Source organism: Lygodium microphyllum, chromosome 2, assembly GCF_053477565.2.
Source record: "Lygodium microphyllum isolate KBCC chromosome 2, Lygodium_microphyllum_v1.1.10, whole genome shotgun sequence".
Lineage (NCBI taxonomy): Eukaryota > Viridiplantae > Streptophyta > Polypodiopsida > Schizaeales > Lygodiaceae > Lygodium > Lygodium microphyllum.
In genome coordinates this window covers 16,951,637-16,974,304 of record NC_141136.1, presented here as the reverse complement: position 1 = coordinate 16,974,304, position 22,668 = coordinate 16,951,637, and the positions used below count along the sequence as shown (strand labels likewise).

The window sequence follows — 22,668 nt, the reverse complement described above, 5'->3', positions numbered from 1 at the left end:
AATTGTTTTGAACGTATATCTCTTGCAAGGATGTCGTTGGCCGATGCTATACATACATTTTCCATTAGTGAATAAAATGATGATAACGTTACCATAACACTTGTGGCATGGACTTTTTTCTTGGTGCTAAGAGGGGGTAATGAAGGATGAGCTTCATCCCACTCCCCTTGCTTGTCCTTGACATGATAGCATTGTTTAGCTACAAGACCACCCACTATTGTTGAGTGCAACTTGGCCCTAAATATCCTTTCTATTTCTATTCTTTAATTCTCTTCGTCTCTCTGTCCCCCCTTTAAGTGGGGTAGGACTAGGGTAAAGGGGCCAATAAGGTGATGCCTCCCAAAAGCTACACATACCCACACCAATTTAGTACAAAATATGTACTTTTTTATTCACTTAAAGCCATGACACAAATATTCATATATTATATGTAACCTTAATGAGAGTTAAACAATCGAGTCATGTAAAATTTTCCAATGTTTTGAGTTGTGTAGTGCTTTAAAAACTCTATCAACCCCTTATTGTCATTCTTTTGTTAGCCCTTCATTTACAACATTTGGATTGGAGTGTTATATGATGTATGTCTTACAACAATAACAAAAATATTGCATAACTCATGGAAAGAGGACCCACTAGATGAGAGTCTAGTGGCCCCTTTACCTTATAACCAATCCTTGACTCTTGTACTTAAATATTTGAGTTTAATTTGTTGAAAACTGGCCAGTTTTTGTAATTGGCTAATGTCATATGATGATGATGATTTCCACCCCCCCCGGCCGCCAAAAAAGACCGGTCAGCAGCAGCAGTCACATTTCATCTTCTGCCCTTTTTTGTTTTCGCCAATTGGATGGAAGAAAGCTTTTGCGAACATTGCTTTGGGAATAAATTAGCTCAAAATTGGTGTTTTGTGTTTAAGAGAACTTAATTTTTTTTTGCTCGTGTTTAAGTTAAATCACCGACACATACGCGCAGACTCCAGCAGCGCTGGTGGCTGCTGTCAGCCTCACAATACCAGGACGTGTCAGGAGCTCTCGCAAAAGCCATAGGTCCCCGCAGCCCAGCCGGGCCCACCCATCCCTTTCCTCATCCGTCTCTTCACCTCCATTCTCCCGTTATGAGAGAGAGAGAGAGAGAGAGAATATGAAGTGGGAGAAAGAGAGCGCTCTTCACAACAATTGACGCATAGCATGTTCCTTGCTTCACCCGTTCCTCCCCTTCTTCCCCACCCTCAGCCTATGTAACCCTAGCCCTGTCCTCGCTTCCTTCCCCCATAGCTGCTGACTTCCCATGGGCTTCTTCAGCACCATTTTCGGCCTCTTCGGCTTCGGCATCGGGATTGTCCTTGGCCTCGTCGTCGGCTACTTCCTCTTCATCTACTGGCAGCCTTCAGATGTCAAGGTTCGCTTTCCTTTTACCTGTTTCGCTTGGTGTACATTCAGCTGGTACCACCATGGCATTAGTTTGCAATATTGTCGAGATCCTTGCTGTATCGCGGTTCCCTTATCGTCCCCCGTCGCTTTCAAGTACTCATGGTTGTTAACGGATGCGCCCGTTTATGTCTGAGCTCGAAGCTTTTGTGAGAATCTCTGATTACTTTTTGAAATGCGAAGCACAATGTGCTTGCTTTGTTAATTATTGGCAATTTTAAGCTTTCAATCGCAACTGTAAGCACAGATGCAAGAACGTCTGAGAAATGTTTCGATACAGCATTTCTATGTGATGCAATACGAAAAGTATGCTCGTAGGGATCCAGCAAAACTCAGGTGAAAAGGATACGTCTACCAGGTGTACATCACAATTCGAGTATTTTTTTCTGCCGACCTTAATTAACCGAGCCATCAATTCGGCTATGTCTGATAGATGCTGTAAGAAAATATTTTGCTTCTCAGTGATCGAGCAAAACTCAAAACTCAAGTTAAAAGGATACCACTAACCAGGAAAATACTAGTTAGTACAAGGACACATCAAGCAGGTGCCCTGCGGGCCTTAACAAATTGAGCCATTGATTCAGCTATGCATGCTATAGGTGCTAACAGAAAGGATACAACTATAATGCCGACATATCAAGAAGCTGTCCTGCTGCCTTAACGAATTGAGCTGTTGATTCAGCCATGTGTTTGATAGATCCTACACGAAATGGATGTTGCTTGTAAGTGGATCAAATGAAACTTAAGTGAAAAGGATAGTACTATCTAGGCGTGGTCATACAGGGACACACTGAGCATGTATTGTTGGCCCTTGGCCTCAGCTGATTGAGGCATTTATTCAGCTTTGGATTTTGCGGCTCTAGCAAAACTATGGATTCATAATTTTATTGATATAGTAGTCATGCAAGGCTAGGAGACGATCATGACAACTCTACTCTTGTTTTTTCTCTTTCTTTTTTAAACCCTCACGGCAAATAAGACTAGCAAGTCAAGCTACTCCTAGTGGCTCCCTTTGTGCTTGCAGTTTTGGCTATTGCAATGGATTTAGATCAAGGCTCTCTTATTGCTACTTCAATCTTGTTAGATATGCTCAATGCCCCAGAGTCTTAAGGTGCCACCATTGATCCATGATGCTCAAAGTTGTAAGATTGCCATTATGAGTAGAAGTCGAGTGTGAACACGAACATCGGTTGAATCCTATCCTTGATGATAAATGAGGTCTATGTGATTGGATGGTAACAAGGTGATTTAGAGTCAATGTTAATGAGAATATTACTTCACTGAATATTCCTTAGAATAACCCTTGGCTAACTAGCCAAGGTCAATACATAGTGTCATGTACTTTTGTAGGCTATAAAAGGTGACCCTTCCAAGACTATGATCATCCATTCACCTAGTTAGAGATCTTCCAGTAGGCATTAAGCTCTTTATGTAGAATTTGTCTAGATCACCATTGAAGTAAGATTGTGGAAGTGCATAGTGGATAGAGCCATCATTTTATTGCTTTGTTTGCCCCAAAGAAAGTAAGAAAAACTTAGTTCTTCTTTGGTTTGATATGTACTCTCTATTCTTTGTCCATATTTTGTTTGTTACGCTATGTAATTTTACAAGTCCCTTCAACACTATATTATGTTTAGTAGAGGTATATTATTGTCAGAGTGCAGCGGTGCGGACGCGTAGGACTGAGAGAGAGAGAACGCAGAGAGAGAAGAGAGAGAAAGAGACAGTGGACGATGAAGATCTGCTGTATAAAGAATGCTGAATACAAAGATATGCAGATATATACACGGGCGTAGTGCGCTGGACTGCGTGTCTCCACCTCGACGATGCAACCTGCTGTCCACCTCGAAGTCCGCTGCAGTCTGCACTGTCTGCTGTCTGAAATCTGCGAACAGAGACGGAATTTGCGCGTGTCACCGGTCTGTAATCTGCGTGCAGAGAAGTGTGCCAGACTGCTGAAAGTGCCAGGTATAAATAGCCAAAAACCGGGGGAAAAGAGGGCGCCAAAAATAGCCAGGCGGCTGCATTAAATAGCCAGGTCGGACTGCCACGTGGCAATCCGACTGTGCAGTCCGACTGCATGCAGTCCGACTGCACCAGGCTGAAACCTCCTGCCTGGCTGTGATCTCTCTAACACCCCCTCTCAGAGCCTAGGCAGGGCAGAAGCCTGAGGGATCTGGAATGTCTCCGAAGTAGAGCCTGAGGAAGCGCCTTCGTAAACAAATCCGCAAGATTGTCCTCCGTCTTGTAGTACTCCACAATGATGGTCTCATCCAGAAGCTTTTCTTGGATGAAGTGGTACTGGATCTCTATGTGCTTCGTCCGGGCATGAAAAACAGGGTTCCTTGCCAAGGCAATGCAACTCTCATTGTCACATCGCAGCAACGTAGGACGAGTTTGGGGGCACCCAAGCTCCTCCAATAATCTCCGAAGCCACACAACCTCGCAGGTAGTGGAAGACGCGGCCCAATACTCTGCCTCAGTAGACGAAAGGGCTACCGTGGGCTGCTTCTTGCTACTCCATGAAATAACACCTGCACCCAAAGTAAAACAGTAACCTGTAGTAGACCGCCTGTGGTCCACATCACCGGCCCAATCCGAGTCGCTCTAACCTGCAAGTACAAGATCTGACCCATCTGTCCCTGCGGGGTAATGAATCCCTAAATCAGACGTCCCCCTCAAATACCGAAGTATCCTCTGAGCAGCTTGCCAATGCACCATCTTAGGTTCACTTATGAACCCTGCCAAGAGCCCAACAGCAAAACATAGATCAACCCTCGTGTTGAGAAGCCAAATCAAGGACCCAATCAACTGTCGATAGCGGGACGCATCCGCCAAAGGAGAAGCGGAATGGGAAGTGGCCTTCCAGTTCGGATCCATAGGAGTAGATAGGGCCCGATAATCCTCCATCTCAAAAGACACCAAGAGCTCTTGTACATATCTCTGTTGAGAGATAAAGATCCCCCTCTGAGACTGATAAATCTCATGGCCCAGAAAGAAATGGAGTAGACCCAAGTCCGTCATCTCGAACGTCCGATGTAAAGCTGACTTCGTCTCTTGGACCTGCTGTGCATCATCACCTGTTACAATCAAATCATCAACATATAAGACAAACAGCACACAACCATCCTCGGAAGTGTGAACATACAGCTGCGGATCGGCCTTGGACCGCCGATATCCCAACTGAGATTGGAGGAACGAATCAATCTTCTCGTTCCATGCACGCGGAGCCTGCTTGAGGCCATACAAGGCCTTCTTCAACCTGTAGACTTTCCCATCTAAAGATCCAAAGCCAGGAGGCTGCTCAACATAGATCTCCTCCTTCAATTCACCATTGAGGAAGGCCGACTTCACATCCAACTGATAAACAGGCCATCTCCTATGGCCAGCCAAAGAAAGAACAGCTCTAATGGTCGCCATTCGAGCTGTGGGGGCAAAAGTGTCATGACAGTCAATCCCTGGGCGCTGTGCAAAACCTTTAGCAACAAGGCGAGCCTTGTGCTTATCCAAAGTACCATCGCTTAGGTATTTGGTCTTGAAGACCCACTTGACTCCAATCACCTTCTTCTTCGGGGGGCGAGGCACGAGTGACCAAGTGCCATTCCTCTCAATAGCCTCCAACTCGGCTTCCATAGCTTTCTTCCATGGTGCGGACTGTAAAGCCTTCTTCACGGAGGTGGGCTCTCGATCCTGCATAACACGGGTCATCAGATAATAGTTGGAGCAAACAAGCTCCGTAGAATGTGCCTGGTGCCTTCGTGACCGCCGCGGACCATCCTGCGGTCCCCACTCCTCAGGAACCCCCTCGATCCCTGAATCACGGAGTGTGTCACGTGCCTAGCGAGGAGGAGGCCGAACCTCCCCTCGTCTTTCTCCAATAGCAGAAGACTCTGGAATATCTACCGGCGGTAACTCCTCAAAGGTGTCTGGTGGAACAGTAGACTCTGTGTCAGAAACAGAATCATAATCAAAAGGCACGGGCTCCAGTGGAACTGTCGAAGGAGCCCAACTCTCCCCTGGATCTCCAAGAACGGGATGCTCCTCACCCGTTGAAGTAGCCGGAACCTCCACAAACCGCACATCACGGCTAGTGTACATATCCCGCTTGACGGGATCATACAGTCGGTAGCCTTGGGACTTGGAGCTATAGCCAACAAATACCTGTTTTCGGGAAATAGCTTCAAATTTATCACGGTGAGCCTTGGGAATGTGAACATAGGCATCACACCCAAAGACTCGAAAGTAAGAAACATCTGGCTTCATCCCAAAATAAGCCTCAAATGGGGTCATCCCTGCCACGGCCGAAGTAGGGGATCGATTAAGGATGTGGACTGCAGTAGCCACAGCCTCGGCCCACAGAACCTGAGGGGTCTGTCGATGCTCCATCATGGTGCGCGCCATCTCGATCACACTGCGGTTCTTCTGTTCAAGAATACCATTTTCTTGAGGAGTGTTGGTATTGGCAAACTCCTGGTGAATTCCTCTATCTGCACAAAACCGAGCAAACTCATTAGAAACAAATTCACCTCCCTTGTCGGATCGCAAGGTCTTCAACTTCCGGCCTGATCGGTTCTCCTAAAAGAGAAGCCAATCCTTGAAGTGCGAGAAAGCTTTTGACTTTAGTGCCAAAAAATAGGTCCATGTCATCCTGCTGTAGTCATCCATGATCAACATGAAGTACGAGCTCCCACGCAGGGACTTATTCCTCATAGGGCCACATAGATCTGTAGATACTAGCTTCATCGTTGAAGTAGACCGCTGCGAAGCTGTGTGGGGAATGGCATCCCTATGCTGCTTCCCCCGTATGTAGGAGACACATGGCTGCTGGCTCACCACTATATCCGGCAACCCTCGAACAAGCTGTCCACGTGACGCCCTCCGAAGATAGTCATAGTTCAGATGACCAAACCGAGCATGCCATAACTCGGACTGTGACTGAGAGGTAAGAAGAAGAGTAGAGAGGGTGGTGGAAGACTTTAGTTTGTAAATGCCGTTCTCCTCATATCCGGATGAGAGAACCTTCCTTGATCCACGATCAAGGACTCGCACCGTCGTACTGTCAAACTCCACCAGAAGACCAAGGGAGCAAATCTTATGAACTGAAAGGAGATGGTACCCTAATCCTGGTACATGCAAAACCTCTGAGGTATGGGTACCACCTCGTCCATCCGGAATAAGCTGCATCTTACCCCGACCTGCAACAGAAACTGAAGAGCTGTCTCCAATGAGAATCTGCCCACGCGAGGGTCGCAATTGGGCAACACCATCTGATGAAGGAGTCATGTGCCGTGAGGCACCTGACATGCCCGGCCACCTCCACCTCCAACCACCACCACCCCCACCAATGAACCCGCCGACCATGGTGATCATGAACAAGCCCAGACACCATACACCAGGAGTCACGCCCAACATACAAGCCATCCTGCAGCCTGCCACACACAGATGCAGCGCAGGCACCAACCGTTGCCTCGGGCGTCACCAACTCTCCATGGGCCTCTCCACAATGGCACATGTGGAGTCTTTGTCCTTGTCCTTGTCCTTGTCCTTCTTGGACTTGTTATCCCCCTTCTTCTTCTTTTGGTCCTTCCCCTTCTTCTGAGAGGCTTGACCTGTCAGCGCCTCCGACTTGGAAGCATTCTGTCCCTTTAGCTGTTCCTCTTGGTCCAAGACCATAGGAATCAACTCTTCCCACCAAAGAGTAGACTCTCGCCCCAAAGCAATAAGGGCAGAGTAAAATGTACCGAATCGTGGCTGTAACTGGGACAATAGTGTGATCGCCATGTCTTCGGAGGAAATCGGCTTCCCCGCATTCTGAACCTGCATCTGTAGTTGCCTTAGCTTGTTAATGTGTTCCCGTAGCAAAGAAGACTTATTTACGGACAAGGTCCGCATCTGTACCTCCAAAGAAACTCGCTTCATTAGGGTCATCCGATTGTACATCTGATCAAGCTCCAGCCATATCTCCCGAGCCACCGTCAAGTGCTCGATGTGAGCGATCACGGCTGTAGTGCATGATAGAAAGAGAAAGGATCGAATCCTGGCATTCAGTTTGGCCCAATGAGACTGGGCCTTGGCCAACTCCGCACAAGCATCGGAAGAGAGTTTGGACTCATCTCTTACCGAGGGCCGGTCAATCTCCTCCTGTACCAACTCCGCCAAATCATAGGACTCAAGAATGGCCAACATCATGACGCGCCAAATGCGGTAGTTGTCGCCGTCGAGCTTCTGATCTGTAGGAAGAGCCGGCAAGACAGGCACCTTCCGGTCCATAATCGCCTGGAACTCCAAGTCAATCTCTGTAGACATCTTCACCTGCAATGCCTTCACAAACGCAAAAGCAGCCCCCTCTGACTGGGAATACTCAGCCTGCTAAGGCTCTTCCGCGTCCTGAACCTTCTTCACCTGCCGGAGGCGATGAAAAAGCAAAACCTGCACTTGTAGGCTGAAAACTCAAACTTCCTCCGCGTCAAACAGCAGTAAACAGCAGCAAATCCACCACCTGTACTCCTTTCCTGTGCGCCCACACTCGTTTCAGCCTTGTTCCAAGGCGCAGCCCTCCTGTCTGCCCTTAACGCAAAAAACGCAAATTTGTGTCGCGATGGAAACTCCTCTTCAGGTTGATTCTGCGCTCAGTCAGCCCTCAAACACTGCTCTGATACCATGTCAGAGTGCAGCGGTGCGGAAGCGTAGGACTGAGAGAGAGAGAACACAGAGAGAGAAGAGAGAGAAAGAGACAGTGGACGATGAAGATCTGCTGTATAAAGAATGCTGAATACAAAGATATGCAGATATATACACGGGCGCAGTGCGCTGGACTGCGTGTCTCCACCTCGACGATGCAACCTGCTGTCCACCTCGAAGTCCGCTGCAGTCTGCACTGTCTGCTGTCTGAAATCTGCGAACAGAGACGGAATCTGCGCGTGTCACCGGTCTGTAATCTGTGTGCAGAGAAGTGTGCCAGACTGCTGAAAGTGCCAGGTATAAATAGCCAAAAACCGGGGGAAAAGAGGGCGCCAAAAATAGCCAGGCGGCTGCATTAAATGCAGCCGACTGGCTGCTGCAGGTCGGACTGCCACGTGGCAGTCCGACTGTGCAGTCCGACTGCATGCAGTCCGACTGCATGCAGTCCGACTGCACCAGGCTGAAACCTCTTGCCTAGCTGTGATCTCTCTAACAATTATGCTGTATAAGAGTGCAGAAATATACATGGGGGTAGAGGAAATATCTGCGGGTGTCTCCGACTTGATGACCTCAATCTCTGCTAGCCCGAGCACAGTCTGTCTCAGCCAATAGATCTCAAGAGCAGAATTTGAATAATGAATATTGGAGTGTGCCACAACCTGGCTATAAATAGCCAAAAATAGAAAATCCCCAGCACTAGGTCGGTTTCATTGAATGCAGCCGGTTGTAGTAAAACTGTTGTCCGATTGACATGGCATCCTGCGTTGTCCATACGTTGTTGACGTGTCATCTGTACTCTGCCGTATGTTTATGCTGTTGAATCAAACCCTAACTGTGTAGAAACCTTGACACAGTCTATCCAGGGAATGACTCTACCTCTAACACCCCCTCTCAGATCGCGGACGAGGCATCAGATTGAGGGATCTGGAATGCTGACGAAGTAAAGCTTGGGGAAGTGCCTTCGTGAACAAATGTGCAAGATTATCCTCTGTCTTACAGTACTCCACATCAATTGTTCCATCCAGAAGCTTCTTCCGAATGAAGTGATACTGGATCTCAATGTGCTTTGTCCAGGCATGGAATACAGGATTCCGCACCAAGGCAATGCAACTCTTGTTGTTGCACCGCAAAAGAGTAGGACGAGTTTGGGGGTAGCTAAGCTCCTCCAACAATCTCCGAAGCTACACAACCTCACATGTGGTGGAAGATGCAACCCGATACTCCGTCTCAGTAGAAGAAAGGGCTACCGATGGTTGCTTCTTGCTACTTCACGAGATAACACTTGTACCCAAGGTAAAACAGTAGCTTGTAGTAGACCGTCGGTGGTCCACATCACCAGCAAGAGCAACCTGCCAATGCACTTGTTTGGGTTCAGCCATGAACCCAGCCAAAAGACCCACAATAAAACAAAGATCAACACGAGTGTCGAGAAGCCAAATCAAGGATCCAATCAATTGACGGTAGCGAGAAGCATTTGTCACGGGAGAATCTGAGTGTGAAGTGGCCTTCCAGTTCGGATCCATAGGAGTAGTAATGGGCCAATAAGTCTCCATCTCAAAAGTCACCAAGAGCTCCTGTAGATATCTCTGCTGAGAGATGTAAATCCCCCTCTGAGGCTGATAAATCTCGTGACCCAAGAAGAAATGAAGGAGTCCCAAATCCATCATCTCGAATGTCTGCTGTAAAGTTGTATTGGTCTCTTGGACCTTCTGTGCATGATGCTCTGTCAGAATCAAATCATCAACATACAACACAAACAACACACAACCAACCTTGGAAGTGTGCACATAAAGTTGCGGATTGGCCTTGGAGCGCCGACATCCCAACTTTGACTGAAGAAACGAGTCAATCTTCTCGTTCCATGTACGTGGAGCTTGCTTGAGGCCATACAAGGCCTTCTTCAACTTGCAAACTTTCCCATCTGAGGATCCAAAGCTAGGAGGCTACTCAACATAGATCTTCTCTTGCAAGTCACCATTCAAAAAGGCTGACTTCACATCCAATTGATAGACATGCCATCTTCTATGTCCAGCCAAGGCAAGAACAGCTCGAATAGTCGCCATACAAGTAGTGGGGGCAAAAGTATCATGAAAATCAATGCTTGGGCACTGAGCAAAACCTTTAGCAACAAGGCGAGCCTTGTGCTTGTCCAAAGAACCATCGCTAAGATACTTGGTCTTGAAGACCCACTTGACACCAATCCCCTTCTTGTGAGAGGGACGAGGCACAAGAGACCAAGTGCCATTTCTCTCAATAGCCCCCAACTCGGTTTCCATAGCCTTCTGCCAATGGTCAGACTGCAAAGCCTCCTTTACTGAAGTGGGCTCACGATCTTGCATAACACGGGTCATCAAACAATAGTTGGAGCAAACAAGCTTCGAAGAATGTGCCTGAGTCCTCCGTGACCTCCGCGGTCCATCCTGTGGTGCCCACTTCTTAGGGACCCCCTTGGTCCTTGAATCTTGGAGTGTGTCACGGGCCCAACGAGGAGGAGGCCGGACCTCTCCCTCGTCGCTCTCTATCTATTGAAGACTCGGGAACATCCACCAGTGGAAGCTTCTCGAGGGTGGCCGGTGGAAGTGAAGACTCTGAATCAGAAGAAGAATCGCCATCAAAAGACTCTGGCTCCAAAGGAACTGTCTCGGGAGCCCAACTCTCCTTTGGATCTCCAAGAACGGGGTGTTCCTTGCCCCCCTCTGTGGCCAGAACTTCCACGAATTGCACATCTCGGCTCGTGTAGACATCCCACTTGAGGGGATCAAACAGACGATAACCTTGGAACTAGGAGCTGTAGCTAACAAAAATGTGTTGTTGGGAAGGCGCCTCAAACTTGTCACGTTGCGTCTTTGGGATGTACACATAAGCGTCACACCCAAAGATCCTGAAATAAGAGATATCAGGCTTAGTCCGAAAGTAGTCTCAAAAGGTGTCATCCTGTCAACGGCCGAAGTGGGAGATCGATTGAGGATGTGAACTGCGGTAGCCACTGCCTTGGTCCACAAAAACTGAGGTGTCTATCGGTGCTCCATCATGGTGCGCGCCATCTCGATCACACTTTGGTTCTTCCTCTCCAAAATGCCATTCTCTTGGGGAGTATTGGTGTTAGCAAACTCTTGGTGAATACCCCTATCTGCACAAAAACGAGCAAACTCATTAGACGTAAATTCACCTCCCTTGTCTGAATGCAAGGTCTTCAGTCGCTAGCCAGAATGGTTCTCTTCAAAGAGAAGCCAATCCTTGAAGTGAGAGAAAACCTCCGACCTCAAAGTCAAGAAATAGGCCCAAGTCATCTTGTTGTAGTCATCTACGATCAACATGAAGTACAAGCTCCCCTTCAGGGACTTGGTCCTCATCGGGCCACAAAGATCCGTAGATACAAGCTCCATGGGTGAAGTAGACCGTCTCGAAGCTTTGTTGGGAATTGCATCCCGATGCGATTTCCCACGAATGCAGGAGACACATGGCTGATGGCTCACCACTATATCCAGCAAACCTCGGACAAATAATCCTTACGACGCCTTCTGAAGGTACTCATAGTTCAAATGGCCAAACCGAGCATGCCAAGGTTCGGATTGTGTCCGAGAGGTAAGAAGAAGAGAGATAAGAGCTATGGAAGACTTCAGCTTGTAGATGCCATCCTCCTCATACCCTGTAGAGAACCTTCCTCGATCCACGATTAAGGACTCGAACAATATCACTGTTAAACTCCACCAAGAGACCAAGAGCACAAATCTTATGGACCGAAAGCAAATGATACCCCAAGCCTGGCACATGCAACACCTCGGAATTGTGGGTATCACCACATCCATCTGGAATAACTTGTATCTCACCCCGCGTAGCAGTAGACACAGAAGAGCTGTTTCCAATGAGAATTTGCCCACGCGAAGGTCGCAAATGGGCAACATCATTGGAAGGAGTCATGTGCCGTGAGGCACCACTGTCCACGATCCGCTCATGAGCCTGGGGAGCTGCCATTGCAGCATCGGAAGTCATCGGTGTAGAGTCCTCAATGACTGCTAAGTGTAGAAAAGCAGTTGCTGAGGGTGCAGCCACCGCTCTAGAATCCTTGGTGTCCTTCTTGTCTTTGTCGGGGCAATCCTTCTTCGAGTGACCGGTCTTACCACAAATATGGCAAGTCGATTCCTTCTCCTTGTCCTTCTTGGATTTGTTGTCCTCATTCTTCTTCTTTTGGTCCTTCCCCTTCTTTTGAGAGGCTTGATCAACCAAAGCCTTTGATTTGGAAGCATTTTGTCCCTTCAATTGTTCCTCTTGGTCCAAGACCATAGGAACTAACTCTTTCCACCGAAGAGTCGACTCCTGTCTTGATGCAATAAGAGTGGAATAAAAGGTACCAAATTGTGGCGGCAACTAGGACAGTAAAGTGATCGCCATGTCTTCGGAGAAAATAGGCTTCCTTCCCCGCATTTTGAACCTGCATTTGAAGCTACCGAAGCTTGTTGATGTGTTCCTGAAGCTAAGAAGACTTATTTAAGGACAAGGTCCGCATCTGCACCTCCAAAGAAACCCTCTTCATCAAGGTCATCCGGTTGTACATCTGGTCGAGTTCCAGCCAGATCTCTCGAGCTACCGTCAAGTGCTCGATGTGACCTATCACGGTTGTGGTGCAAGACAAAAACAGAAAAGATCGAATCTTGGCTTTCAGTTTGTCCCAATGACACTGGGCCTTGGTCAACTCCGCACGAGCATTGGAAGAGAGTTTGGACTCATCCCTCACTGAGGGCTTGTTAATCTCTTTCATCACTAGTTCCGCCAAATCATAAGACTCCAAAATGGCCAACATCATCACCCGCCAGATGTGATAATTGTCACCATCAAGCTTTGATTTGATGGAAGAGCTGGTAGAACAGGCACCTTCCTGTCCATTATCGCCTGGAATTCCAAATCAGTCTCTGTAGACATGTTAACTTGCAATGCCTGCTCAAACGCAAAATCAATCCCCTTTGACTGTGGAAACGCAACCTTCTAGGGCTGGTTCTTCTGCCGTCCAAACCTTCTTCACCCCGCCGGAGGCAATGAAAAGGTAAAATCTGCAATGGAAGGCCTCAAACGCAGCCTTCCTCCCCTTCGAACAGCAATAACCTGTAGCAAATTCACCGATTGGACTCCTTTCCCACACTCCCACGCTCGCTTTGGCCTTGATCCGATGCGCAGCCCTCTCGCTCGCCCTCGAATCCTAGAAACACAGCCTTGTGTCACGCTGAAATCTCCTCTTTAGTTAGGTTTAGCCCTCAATTAGTCCATCTTCACTACTCTGATACCATGTCAGAGTGCAACGATGCAGAAGCGTAGGACAAAGACTGAGAGAGAGTGAACACAGAGAGAAGAGAGAGAGAAAAGGAGTGTAAACGCAGAAAATCTGTAGTGTAGTATGATGTATAAGAGTGCAGAAATATACACGGGGGCAGAGGAAATATCGACGTGTGTCTCCGACTTGATGACCTTGATCTCTGTCAGCCCAAGCATAGTCTGTCTCAACCCCAACAGATCTCAAGATCAGAATCTGAATAATGAATACTAGAGAATGCCACAACCTGGCTATAAATAGCCAAAAATAGGCAATCCCCAACACCAGGTTGGCTGCATTAAATGCAGCCGACTGCAGTAAAACTGCTGTCCGACTGTGCCACGTGGCATGTTGCCATACTGTTGACATGGCATCGTGCGCTGTCTGTACGTTGCTGACGTGTCATTTGCACTCTGTCGTATGCTGTATATTGTTGAATCAAACCCTAAGTGTGCAAAAACCCTAACACAGCATGTCCAGGGAATGACTCTACCTCTAACAGTACTACCCCTCCTCGATGTTGGAGGGCGTCAAATGACCATGCCCCTGCCACCATCTACTCAAACTCTTCTGTACGTTGCTGACGTGTCATTTGCACTCTGTCGTATGCTGTATATTGTTGAATCAAACCCTAAGTGTGCAAAAACCCTAACACAGCATGTCCAGGGAATGACTCTACCTCTAATAGTACTACCCCTCCTCGTTGTTGGAGGGTATCAAATGACCATGCCCCTGCCACTATCTACTCAAACTCCTTGCCCATGAGCACACTGACTGTGAGTGTTACGGGTATTTGCTGCTATAAGCTCTCTATAGAGCTCTACAAAATCCTCTCCTCCTCCTCCTCGTCCACCTCCTAATGTACACTTAGAAGAGTGTCACCTGTCAACTTGAATGTATCAACATTCACCTACACGATGCAGTGATGCACGTAAGATTGTAAGTATTGAAGTCTAAATTGTAAAGTATAAACTTCAACGTTCAAAGTTCAAAACAACAAATTTTAAATTTTTTGGTTAAGCGTTTAAACTTTACTTGCTTCGGACTATCCATGTTCATTATAGCCCTCATCATGCGCAAGTTAGTGCAGCAATAGACTAGCCCCTCTAACTGTTGTGTGCTAAGCCAATTGCAAATCTTTGTGTGAATGAGAGAATAGGCACTCAAGTTTCTCTCACATGCACCCGAAGAGCTATCCTGGGCAAGGACCCTCATGGCTAAGGGTTGAAGGGTCTTTAATGCATTTCCAAAGTTTTGCCACCAAAATAAAGGCTACATAAGTGATTCTCTCCTCCAACAAGTGGGAGAAGCAAAAGCCACATGCCCTCTTTGATCTGCATAGCATCCTAGCTTCTCCAGCACTGCATTGTGGTCATCCACAGGGACCACACAAGTCAAATAAGCAAGCTGGTCCAAACGGAACTCTCTATCATCCATGACCGCCGGCGACTTGTAGGCCAGATGTACCAATACGGCAAAACATGGATGGGCATATGCATCCATGCCCATCTTCTCTTTGCTATGTGCACGTCGTGTCTCTGTGATTACTGTATAAGCACGTGCCTCCACCAATGCCGCTCTAAAGAAGTGAACGAGAAGGCCCATGGTGGACCCCTCACAATCACTCATACGTAACGCCCTATAAAAGGGAGTCGTGACAATGATAACGGTATGGACTTTTTGCCAAAATTGCTCATTAAGGCACAAGTGTTGCATGGTTTTAGCCTCCTTTGTCTCATGCTCATCCCACTCATTCCATAGAATGGACACCATTGTTTAGTGCAAGGTGAACTGCACCTCGTAAAGGCGCTCCAACAATAACGACATGTAAGCAAAGTGAGTTGAAGAAGGCTTCTTCAACTCTAGTGTGTTATGCTCACGATACATCGCAAGCACCTTTACCTTTACCGTGAAGAAGGTGACAATTGATGTAGCTTTGCGGACTACCCTCTTCACCCACTTGAGCTTCCCAATGTCCTCCATGAGCAAGTCCAAACAATCACTTGCACATGGAGTCCACACAATCGAGGGAAACTCGGCCTCAAGCAAGCGGTCCGTGTGCCTACAATTCGATGCATTGTTGGTAACAACTTGGACCACATTCGAGGGGCCCACCTACAACCACAATTTATAAATTGTAAGTATACTAACAATACTTGGAGGTGAAAGAGAGAGAGAGAGAGAGAGAGAGAGAGAGAGAGAGAGAGAGAGTTGAGCCTTTTATGAAAAAAGAGAGAGTTGAGCCTTTTAAGTTTCAACTTGCAAGATTCAGGAATAAACAGAGATGGGGGTTGGGTGTCGGGGAGAAAGAGAGAATTGAGATAGATATTAGAGAGAAATTAGAATAGGGAGATAGATAGTTATGCATAAATCAATTATCATAATGAAAGAAAGTGAAACAAATTTAAAAGGCAATGTATACCTCAATGATAGCTTGTCGAATGTGACAGTAGATGAATGCACCTGTCGTTTTCCTTCCCTTCTTGCAAGTATCTATGGCCCGCAAAAAGTAAGTGCCGAGTGGACATGAGATGAGAAAGTTGATGATGCTCCGTTTCTTATGATTACTCCATCTGTCGGTGAGAATGGAGCAACCATATTTCATCCATGCGGTTGGAATAGGATCAAGGGCTCTATCAATCCTCTCCTTCTCTTCATCGATCCTTTTCATCCTCATGTCGTTGTATGTGACACTGGTCCACATCCTTCACATGGACCCACATTGGCGATGGCTTTTACCAGCTTTTTCCATTGCTCTTGCTTTAGAACATTGAATGCAAGATTGCACTCAATCACTATGCGTGCAATTTCAATGTCCACAAGTCGTTGCCTTTCTCTAAGAAAGGCAACCGATCCATGCACATGATTGGGAGCTTGAAAGAGAGAGAGAGTTGTCTCTTTGGCACCACATGAGCCTCCACTCTTTGTCTTTTACCGAAGTCGGATGCGGATGTGGAGCCCCCACCACCAATGGTAGAGGCCTCTCCCGCATCTGTTGAAGAAAAGCCCACACTCGATACTTCCTCGTTAGTAGGCATAGGAGTTGGTGCCGATAAGCCACTTCCTCCTCCTCTTGTGGATTCCCCTCTCATCTTGGCGAGAATCTCCTCCGCGATGTTTTGAGGGATCTCCTTGCATGGAGCAACTTGCCCCCCCCCGTCTTGGAAAGATGTTGGAGAAGCTAAGTTGTGTTGGGAATAAAGGCCCTCGTGCCTTTTAAATGTGCTTGGGTGTGAACACACCCTTAGCCCTTGTACTTTCACACACACACACACACACACACACACACACACACATATATCTATCTATCTATCTATCTATCTAAAAACCTAAAGTGGTACACTCATCATTGTACCCACAAATTGTGCTCACTCACTACTCTCACTCTTTCTCTCCTGCTAGCAAGCACTGAGTGTCTCGATCCTCGCACTTTCCGTCACTACAAACTGGTATCAAAGCGCAGATTTTGTGAGCTTCCTGAGACCATGGCACAAGCTGCTCGAGCCACAAGGCTCGTTCAGCACATGTGCTGCTGAAGACCAGCAGTTGGGCGATGGGGCAGCAGTCAGCTGACCAGCAAGTGTGTGGCAGTGGTGCGACGGGCTGGGCGAGCAGGCAACGGCCTGACAACCAAGCGACAAGTTACAACCAGTCGAGCAGGGGAGCAGGCGTGCAGCATCACGCAGCGGGGTGCTGTTCAGCATGACGACGGCAGCTAGGCGTCAACGGGGTGACCGGCAGCTAGGCGTCAGACGGGGCAACCAGCAGGGTGGCAACAGACGGGACCAGTGGGGCTCGCGGGCAGGCGACTGACGGGTCAACGGACCCGTCATCCAATTTTTTTTTCCCTTCAAATTTTCTGAAATTCCTCTTCCCCTACCGAGGGTTCATGCGTGGAGACACAACTTCCAATTTTTTTGTGCAATCTAGGCCTAGAAATTTGGGGCTTTTCCAAATTGAGTGCTGTTCGTGCAAAATGAGGCATCTGCATTAGGTTGCAGACATTGTGCGCATTTGAATTGGGGATTTTGCCAAAATTATTGAAATTTTGCTCATTTGAGTGAAATTTCTCAACATTGGACCCATAAAATTTGGGGCTTTTATCGTATTGGTGAAATTTTGTTCAATTGAGTTAGATTGGTTGACATTGGTGCACATTTGGACCCGAGAAATTTGGGGCTTTTGCAAAATCTTGTGAAATTTTGCTAAATTTGCCTGTTTATGCTTTTGGGAACATGTATTATTGCAATCGGGACAGATCGGTCAGTGAAATTTGGGGGTTTTGCTGAAATTGCTCTATTTTGGCAAAATTGGCCTATTCTATGTATGTCAGAGACAGTTCAGATGTATGGTTAATGCTTTGAGCACAAAAATTTTGGGGTTTTTGACCATGGGTGTCAAATTTTATGCCCATGGGTACATGTAGAACAGAAATTGCAGCTAAAATTTGGGACTTCTCATGTAATGTGATGTATTTGCCCTTGGAATAGCTGTAATCAGTTGTGGAATGCTGTAGCACATGGTTTGGTGCTTCTGAAAATTTACTTACAGATCTGAAATTTCTGCTTCTATGTGGTCATTTACTGCTGGTTGGTACTTGTTTGTACCTTGGTCACTTGTGTGACAGTTTGGGCCTGCATTTGCTGAATTTTTTGGTCACATTTGGGCTGAAAATCATGAGCTGGCAGCAGTGACAGTAGTAATCTCATGCACATAAAGAAGCTTGAAGGAGCACATAACTTTGCAGTCTGGCAAAAACAATACTACAATATCCTATTGCAAAAGAAGCAGGCAAAGCTGATTAAGACCAAAGGGACAAAGCCTGTAAACATGGAACAGGAAGATTGGGACGAGTTAAATGAGCTTGCACGCTCAACCATCGAGCTATTGATTTCTGATGCCTTGCTGTTTAACATTGAAGGTTTGGATTCTGCATATGCTATTTGGACTCGATTGGAAGAACTGTATGCTCAGAAGAGTGCTGCAAGCAAAGTGTATTGGTTGAAAAAGCTTATGGATTTGCATATGAAAGAGAGTACAACAATGTCTATTCACTTGAGTGAGTTTAACTCCATTGTTAGCCAACTGGTTGCCTTGAAGTTCTTGATTAATAAAGAATTTAAGGCTACGTTCTTGCTTTGCAATCTTCCAGAGAGTTGGGATACATTCAGGACTGCTATGAGCAATTCTAATGCGATTCTTTTGTATCATGATGTAGAGAGTGCTCTACTCATGGAAGAAATGAATCGGTAGAACAATGCATCTAGTAAGTCTTGTAGTGCTTTATATACTAGGGAGAGATCATAGTAGAAAAGCAAATCTGATAGCAAGGGACGCAGTAAATCACGTGGCAAAGATGTTGAATGGCATCATTGTGGCAAGAAGGGTCACTTTAAATGTGATTGCTATAAATGGAAGAAAGAGAAAGGAAAGGGCAAGATGATAGATGATAGCAAGGAAGAGAAGAAAGAGAGTCAGCCTAAGAAAAGCAGTGTCAAGATTGAAGAGTTGAATGTAGTCACTCATGACAGTGACAATGGGAATGACCTGCTCTTTGTCTCTTCACACTTTGGTGCACATGCTTTACTTGCAGATACAGATAATGACGTGCATATTTGGATTCTCGATTTGGGTGCTTTCTTTCATGTTACCCCTCATCGTGAGTGGTTCTCTGCCTATATAGGGGGTAGACATGGTGTTGTCCATCTTGCGGACAACTATGTTTGTGACATTGCAGATATTGACAGTGTGCAATTGTAGTTTAAGCATGGTCTGTCTTCACACTTAAGCATACAGCGCATGTACCTCAGCTCAAGAAGAGCTTGATTAGCACAGGGCAACTAGATGAAGATGGATTTCATACCACCTTTGGTGATGGGAAATGGAAGATTTGTAAGGGATCTAGAGTGATTGTCAAAGGGTGTAAAAGTGATACCTTGTATCCTCTCCATGTATCTAGTGTGACAGAGATCATATTGTTGCCGTGACCGAGTAACCAAGTGTTTCTTTGTGGCATGGCCGGTTGGGACACACAAGTCAAACATGAATAAAAGTGCTTTCTCGTTTGGGTTACTTGCCTTGCCTTCGTTATGCTGATTTTGAGCATTGTGATCATTGTGATCATTGTGTTTATGGTAAACATGCACAGATGTCTCATAAAAAGTCTCTTTTACTGAAATCTTCTCCTCTAGAGTTAGTACATTCTCATGTATGTCAGATGCCATGATTATCTTTAGGGGGAGAGAAATATTTTGTTACCTTTGTTGATGATGCTACACGGAAGGTATGGGTTTACCCTATTCGTAGCAATGATGAAGTGCTTGACAAGTTTAAAAAATTCTTGGCATTGGTTGAAAATCAGACTGATAAGACACCCAAGTGTCTTTGCTCTGACAATGGTGGGGAATATGTGTCCAAGGCCTTTCAAGCATTTTATGACAGCAAAGAGATAAAGAGGGAGCTCACTGCCCCTCATAATCCACCCTAAAATGGTGTTGCAGAGCGTATGAATCGGACCATATAGGATAAGGTCCGTACAATGCTGTCTCATGCTGCATTACCCTATGGTTTTTGGGTAGAGGTTGTTATGACAGCTGTACATTTGATTAATCGGTCACCAAACAGGTCTTTGGGGGGGGGGGGGGGGGGGCAATTCCCTAAGAAGCGTGGTCAGGCAAGCCACCTTCATATGCTCACTTGAAAGTGTTTGGCTACGAGGCTTTTGTGTATATTCGTAAAGAAAAACGCAGCAAACTTGAGCCAAAGTCCTATAAATGCATTTTCCTAGGATATGGTGACGAGGGTGAAATGGGGTATAGATTATGGGATCCCGAGAAAAGGAAAGTAGTACGCAGCAATGATGTTATCTTTTGGGAAGATTGCATGCATAAATAGCCCGAAAGGACTGAGGAGGTCCGTAGGGTTGTATTCTGGGAAGAAATACCTTTTGGAAAGCAGAATGTGCCTACTGTACAGCAGCAAATACATGAACCTGCAAATGTTGAAAATAATGCTGGAAATGATCAGCCAGCTATCGCCTATGACAATGAGCCACTACATGTGCAGGAACAGCCAGAACAACAAGTTGTTAATGTTGATTTGCAGGCTGAAATGCCAAGACAGCAAGCTGAAAATGGAAATTTGCAAGAACTAGCAAACAATGATCATTGGGTTAGGAGATCATCTAGGGCTATTAGACAATTGATAGATTCATTCCTGGTGCAAACAATGTGGCTGATTATGTCATATTGACAGATTGTGGTGAACCGTCTTGCTTCAAGGAAGCAATGGACAGACAGGACAGCAAGAAACAGTATAAAGCCATGTTGTTAGAAATGGAATCTCTTGAGAAAAATGGCACTTGGGACTTGGTGCAGTTGTCTAAATGGCAGAAAACACTTTCATCCAAATGGGTTTACAAAATGAAGGTCACTTTTGGTTCCTCACCAAAGTACAAAGCAAGATTGGTTGCGAAGGGGTACAAGCTGGAACATGGAATTGACTTTGATGAGATATTCTCTCCTCCTATAGTCAAGATGACTATCTTGAGAACCATTTTGAGCTTGGTTGCAGCTAAAGATATGGAGCTCATACAGATGGATGTAAAGACTGCATTTTTACATGGTGATCTGCATGAAGACATATATATGCAGCAGCCTGAAGGGTTTGTTGAAAAAGGGAAAGAAAAGATGTTATGTAAACTCAAAAGGAGTTTGCATGGGTTGAAACAAGCACCAAGAGAATGGTATCATAAGTTTGATACATTTATGCAGTCTCAAGGCTTTCATAGAAGTCAAGTGGATCACTACTTGTACACCAAGAAGGCAGCAAATGGCAGCCTGATTATCTTGGTTTTGTATGTAGATGACATGCTGATTGTTGGCAGAGGGGTACTCATGCCTTGGACTCATTGAAGCAAAGTCTTCATGGTAGCTTTGACATGAAGCTCAAAAAAATGAGATTGATTGCAAAGAACGAAAATGAAAGCTCGCAAAAATAAAATCCCCAACATTTACTACTAGATACTAGTTATAGTTTTTCATTCTTGTTAAATGAATTTGTTTAGTATTTTTAGTGATTTTGATTGGTTGGGAAAGAATATTCTTGTCTTGGTGATGCAAATCACATTCTTGGCATGGGAATACTCAGAGATAAATCAAAAGGCTTACTCTATGTATCTCACTAGGAGTATATCTCCAAGGTTTTGCAGCCTTTCAATATGGAGGGGGGGAAAAAGATTGGGGTTCCATGGCCTCCATATGTGAAACTCAGTGCAGAGGACAACCCTAAATCTGATGATGAAAAGGCTCCATATGTGAAACTCAGGGCCAAGGACAGCCCTACATTTGATGATGAGAATGCTGAAATGGCCAAGATACCATATGCTTCAGCTGTTGGCAATTAGATATATGCCATGGTTGCTACACGTCCTGACATTGCCTTTTCAATGGGAGTCGTTTGCAAATACATGGCAAACCCTGGTAAAAAGCATTGGGAAGCAGTGAAAGGTATTATGAGATACCTCAAAGGCACAAAGGAGTTGTGCATTTGCTTTGGAAAGCAGAAGGCGTCTGTTGTTGGCTTTACGGATGCAGACTATGCTGGTCATGTGGATTGTAGAAAGTCCACTTCTGGGTATTCGTTTACCTTCATAGGAGGAGTAGTCTCTTGGATCTCTAGGCTACAAAAGTGTGTTGCATTGTCTACTACAGAGGTAGAGTATGCGGCTGTCAGTGAGGCATGCAAGGAGGCTTTATGGCTTTCATGTTTGGTGGGAGAGCTTGGCATTACAGAGTTACCTGTTTTCCATTGTGACAATCAGAGGGCTCTCATGCTAGCATGGAATCCTGTCTCTCATGCGAAGACGAAGCACATACAGGTGAAATACTACTTTATTAGAGATGTACTTGACATCAAGAGCATTGTGCTTGTCAAAGTGCATACAGATGATAATCTTGCAGACCTTCTCATGAAGGCTCTTTCAGCAGAGCGGTTTGTTTATCGTTGACAGATGATGGGAGTTGGATAGATATATGTATTTCAGCTTTGTATATACCTAGACTTAGCTGATTCTTTTCTCCTCTTAAGGCTCATTGCCTTTAGGTTGGAGGTTGTTGGGAATAAAGGCCCTCGTGCCTTTTAAATGTGCTCGTGTGTAAACACAACCGTAGCACTCGTACTTTCATATATATATCTATCTAAAAACCTAAAGTGGTACACTCGTCATTGTACTCACAAATCATTCTCACTCACTAC

At 46.0% G+C, this 22,668-nt stretch overlaps 1 protein-coding gene across 1 annotated transcript in view; it reads left to right on the top strand.

Annotated features, from left to right (window-relative positions):
- The first annotated feature begins 1,117 nt into the window (after positions 1–1,117).
- The window catches only part of LOC148039516 (synaptotagmin-2-like), a 57,871-nt gene continuing 36,320 nt past the window's right edge, over positions 1,118–22,668 (top strand). The window contains exon 1 of the mRNA XM_087691486.1: positions 1,118–1,398. Coding sequence (XP_087547612.1) covers positions 1,288–1,398 — 111 coding nt within the window. The 5' untranslated portion in view covers positions 1,118–1,287. The remainder of the gene's footprint in view (positions 1,399–22,668) is intronic.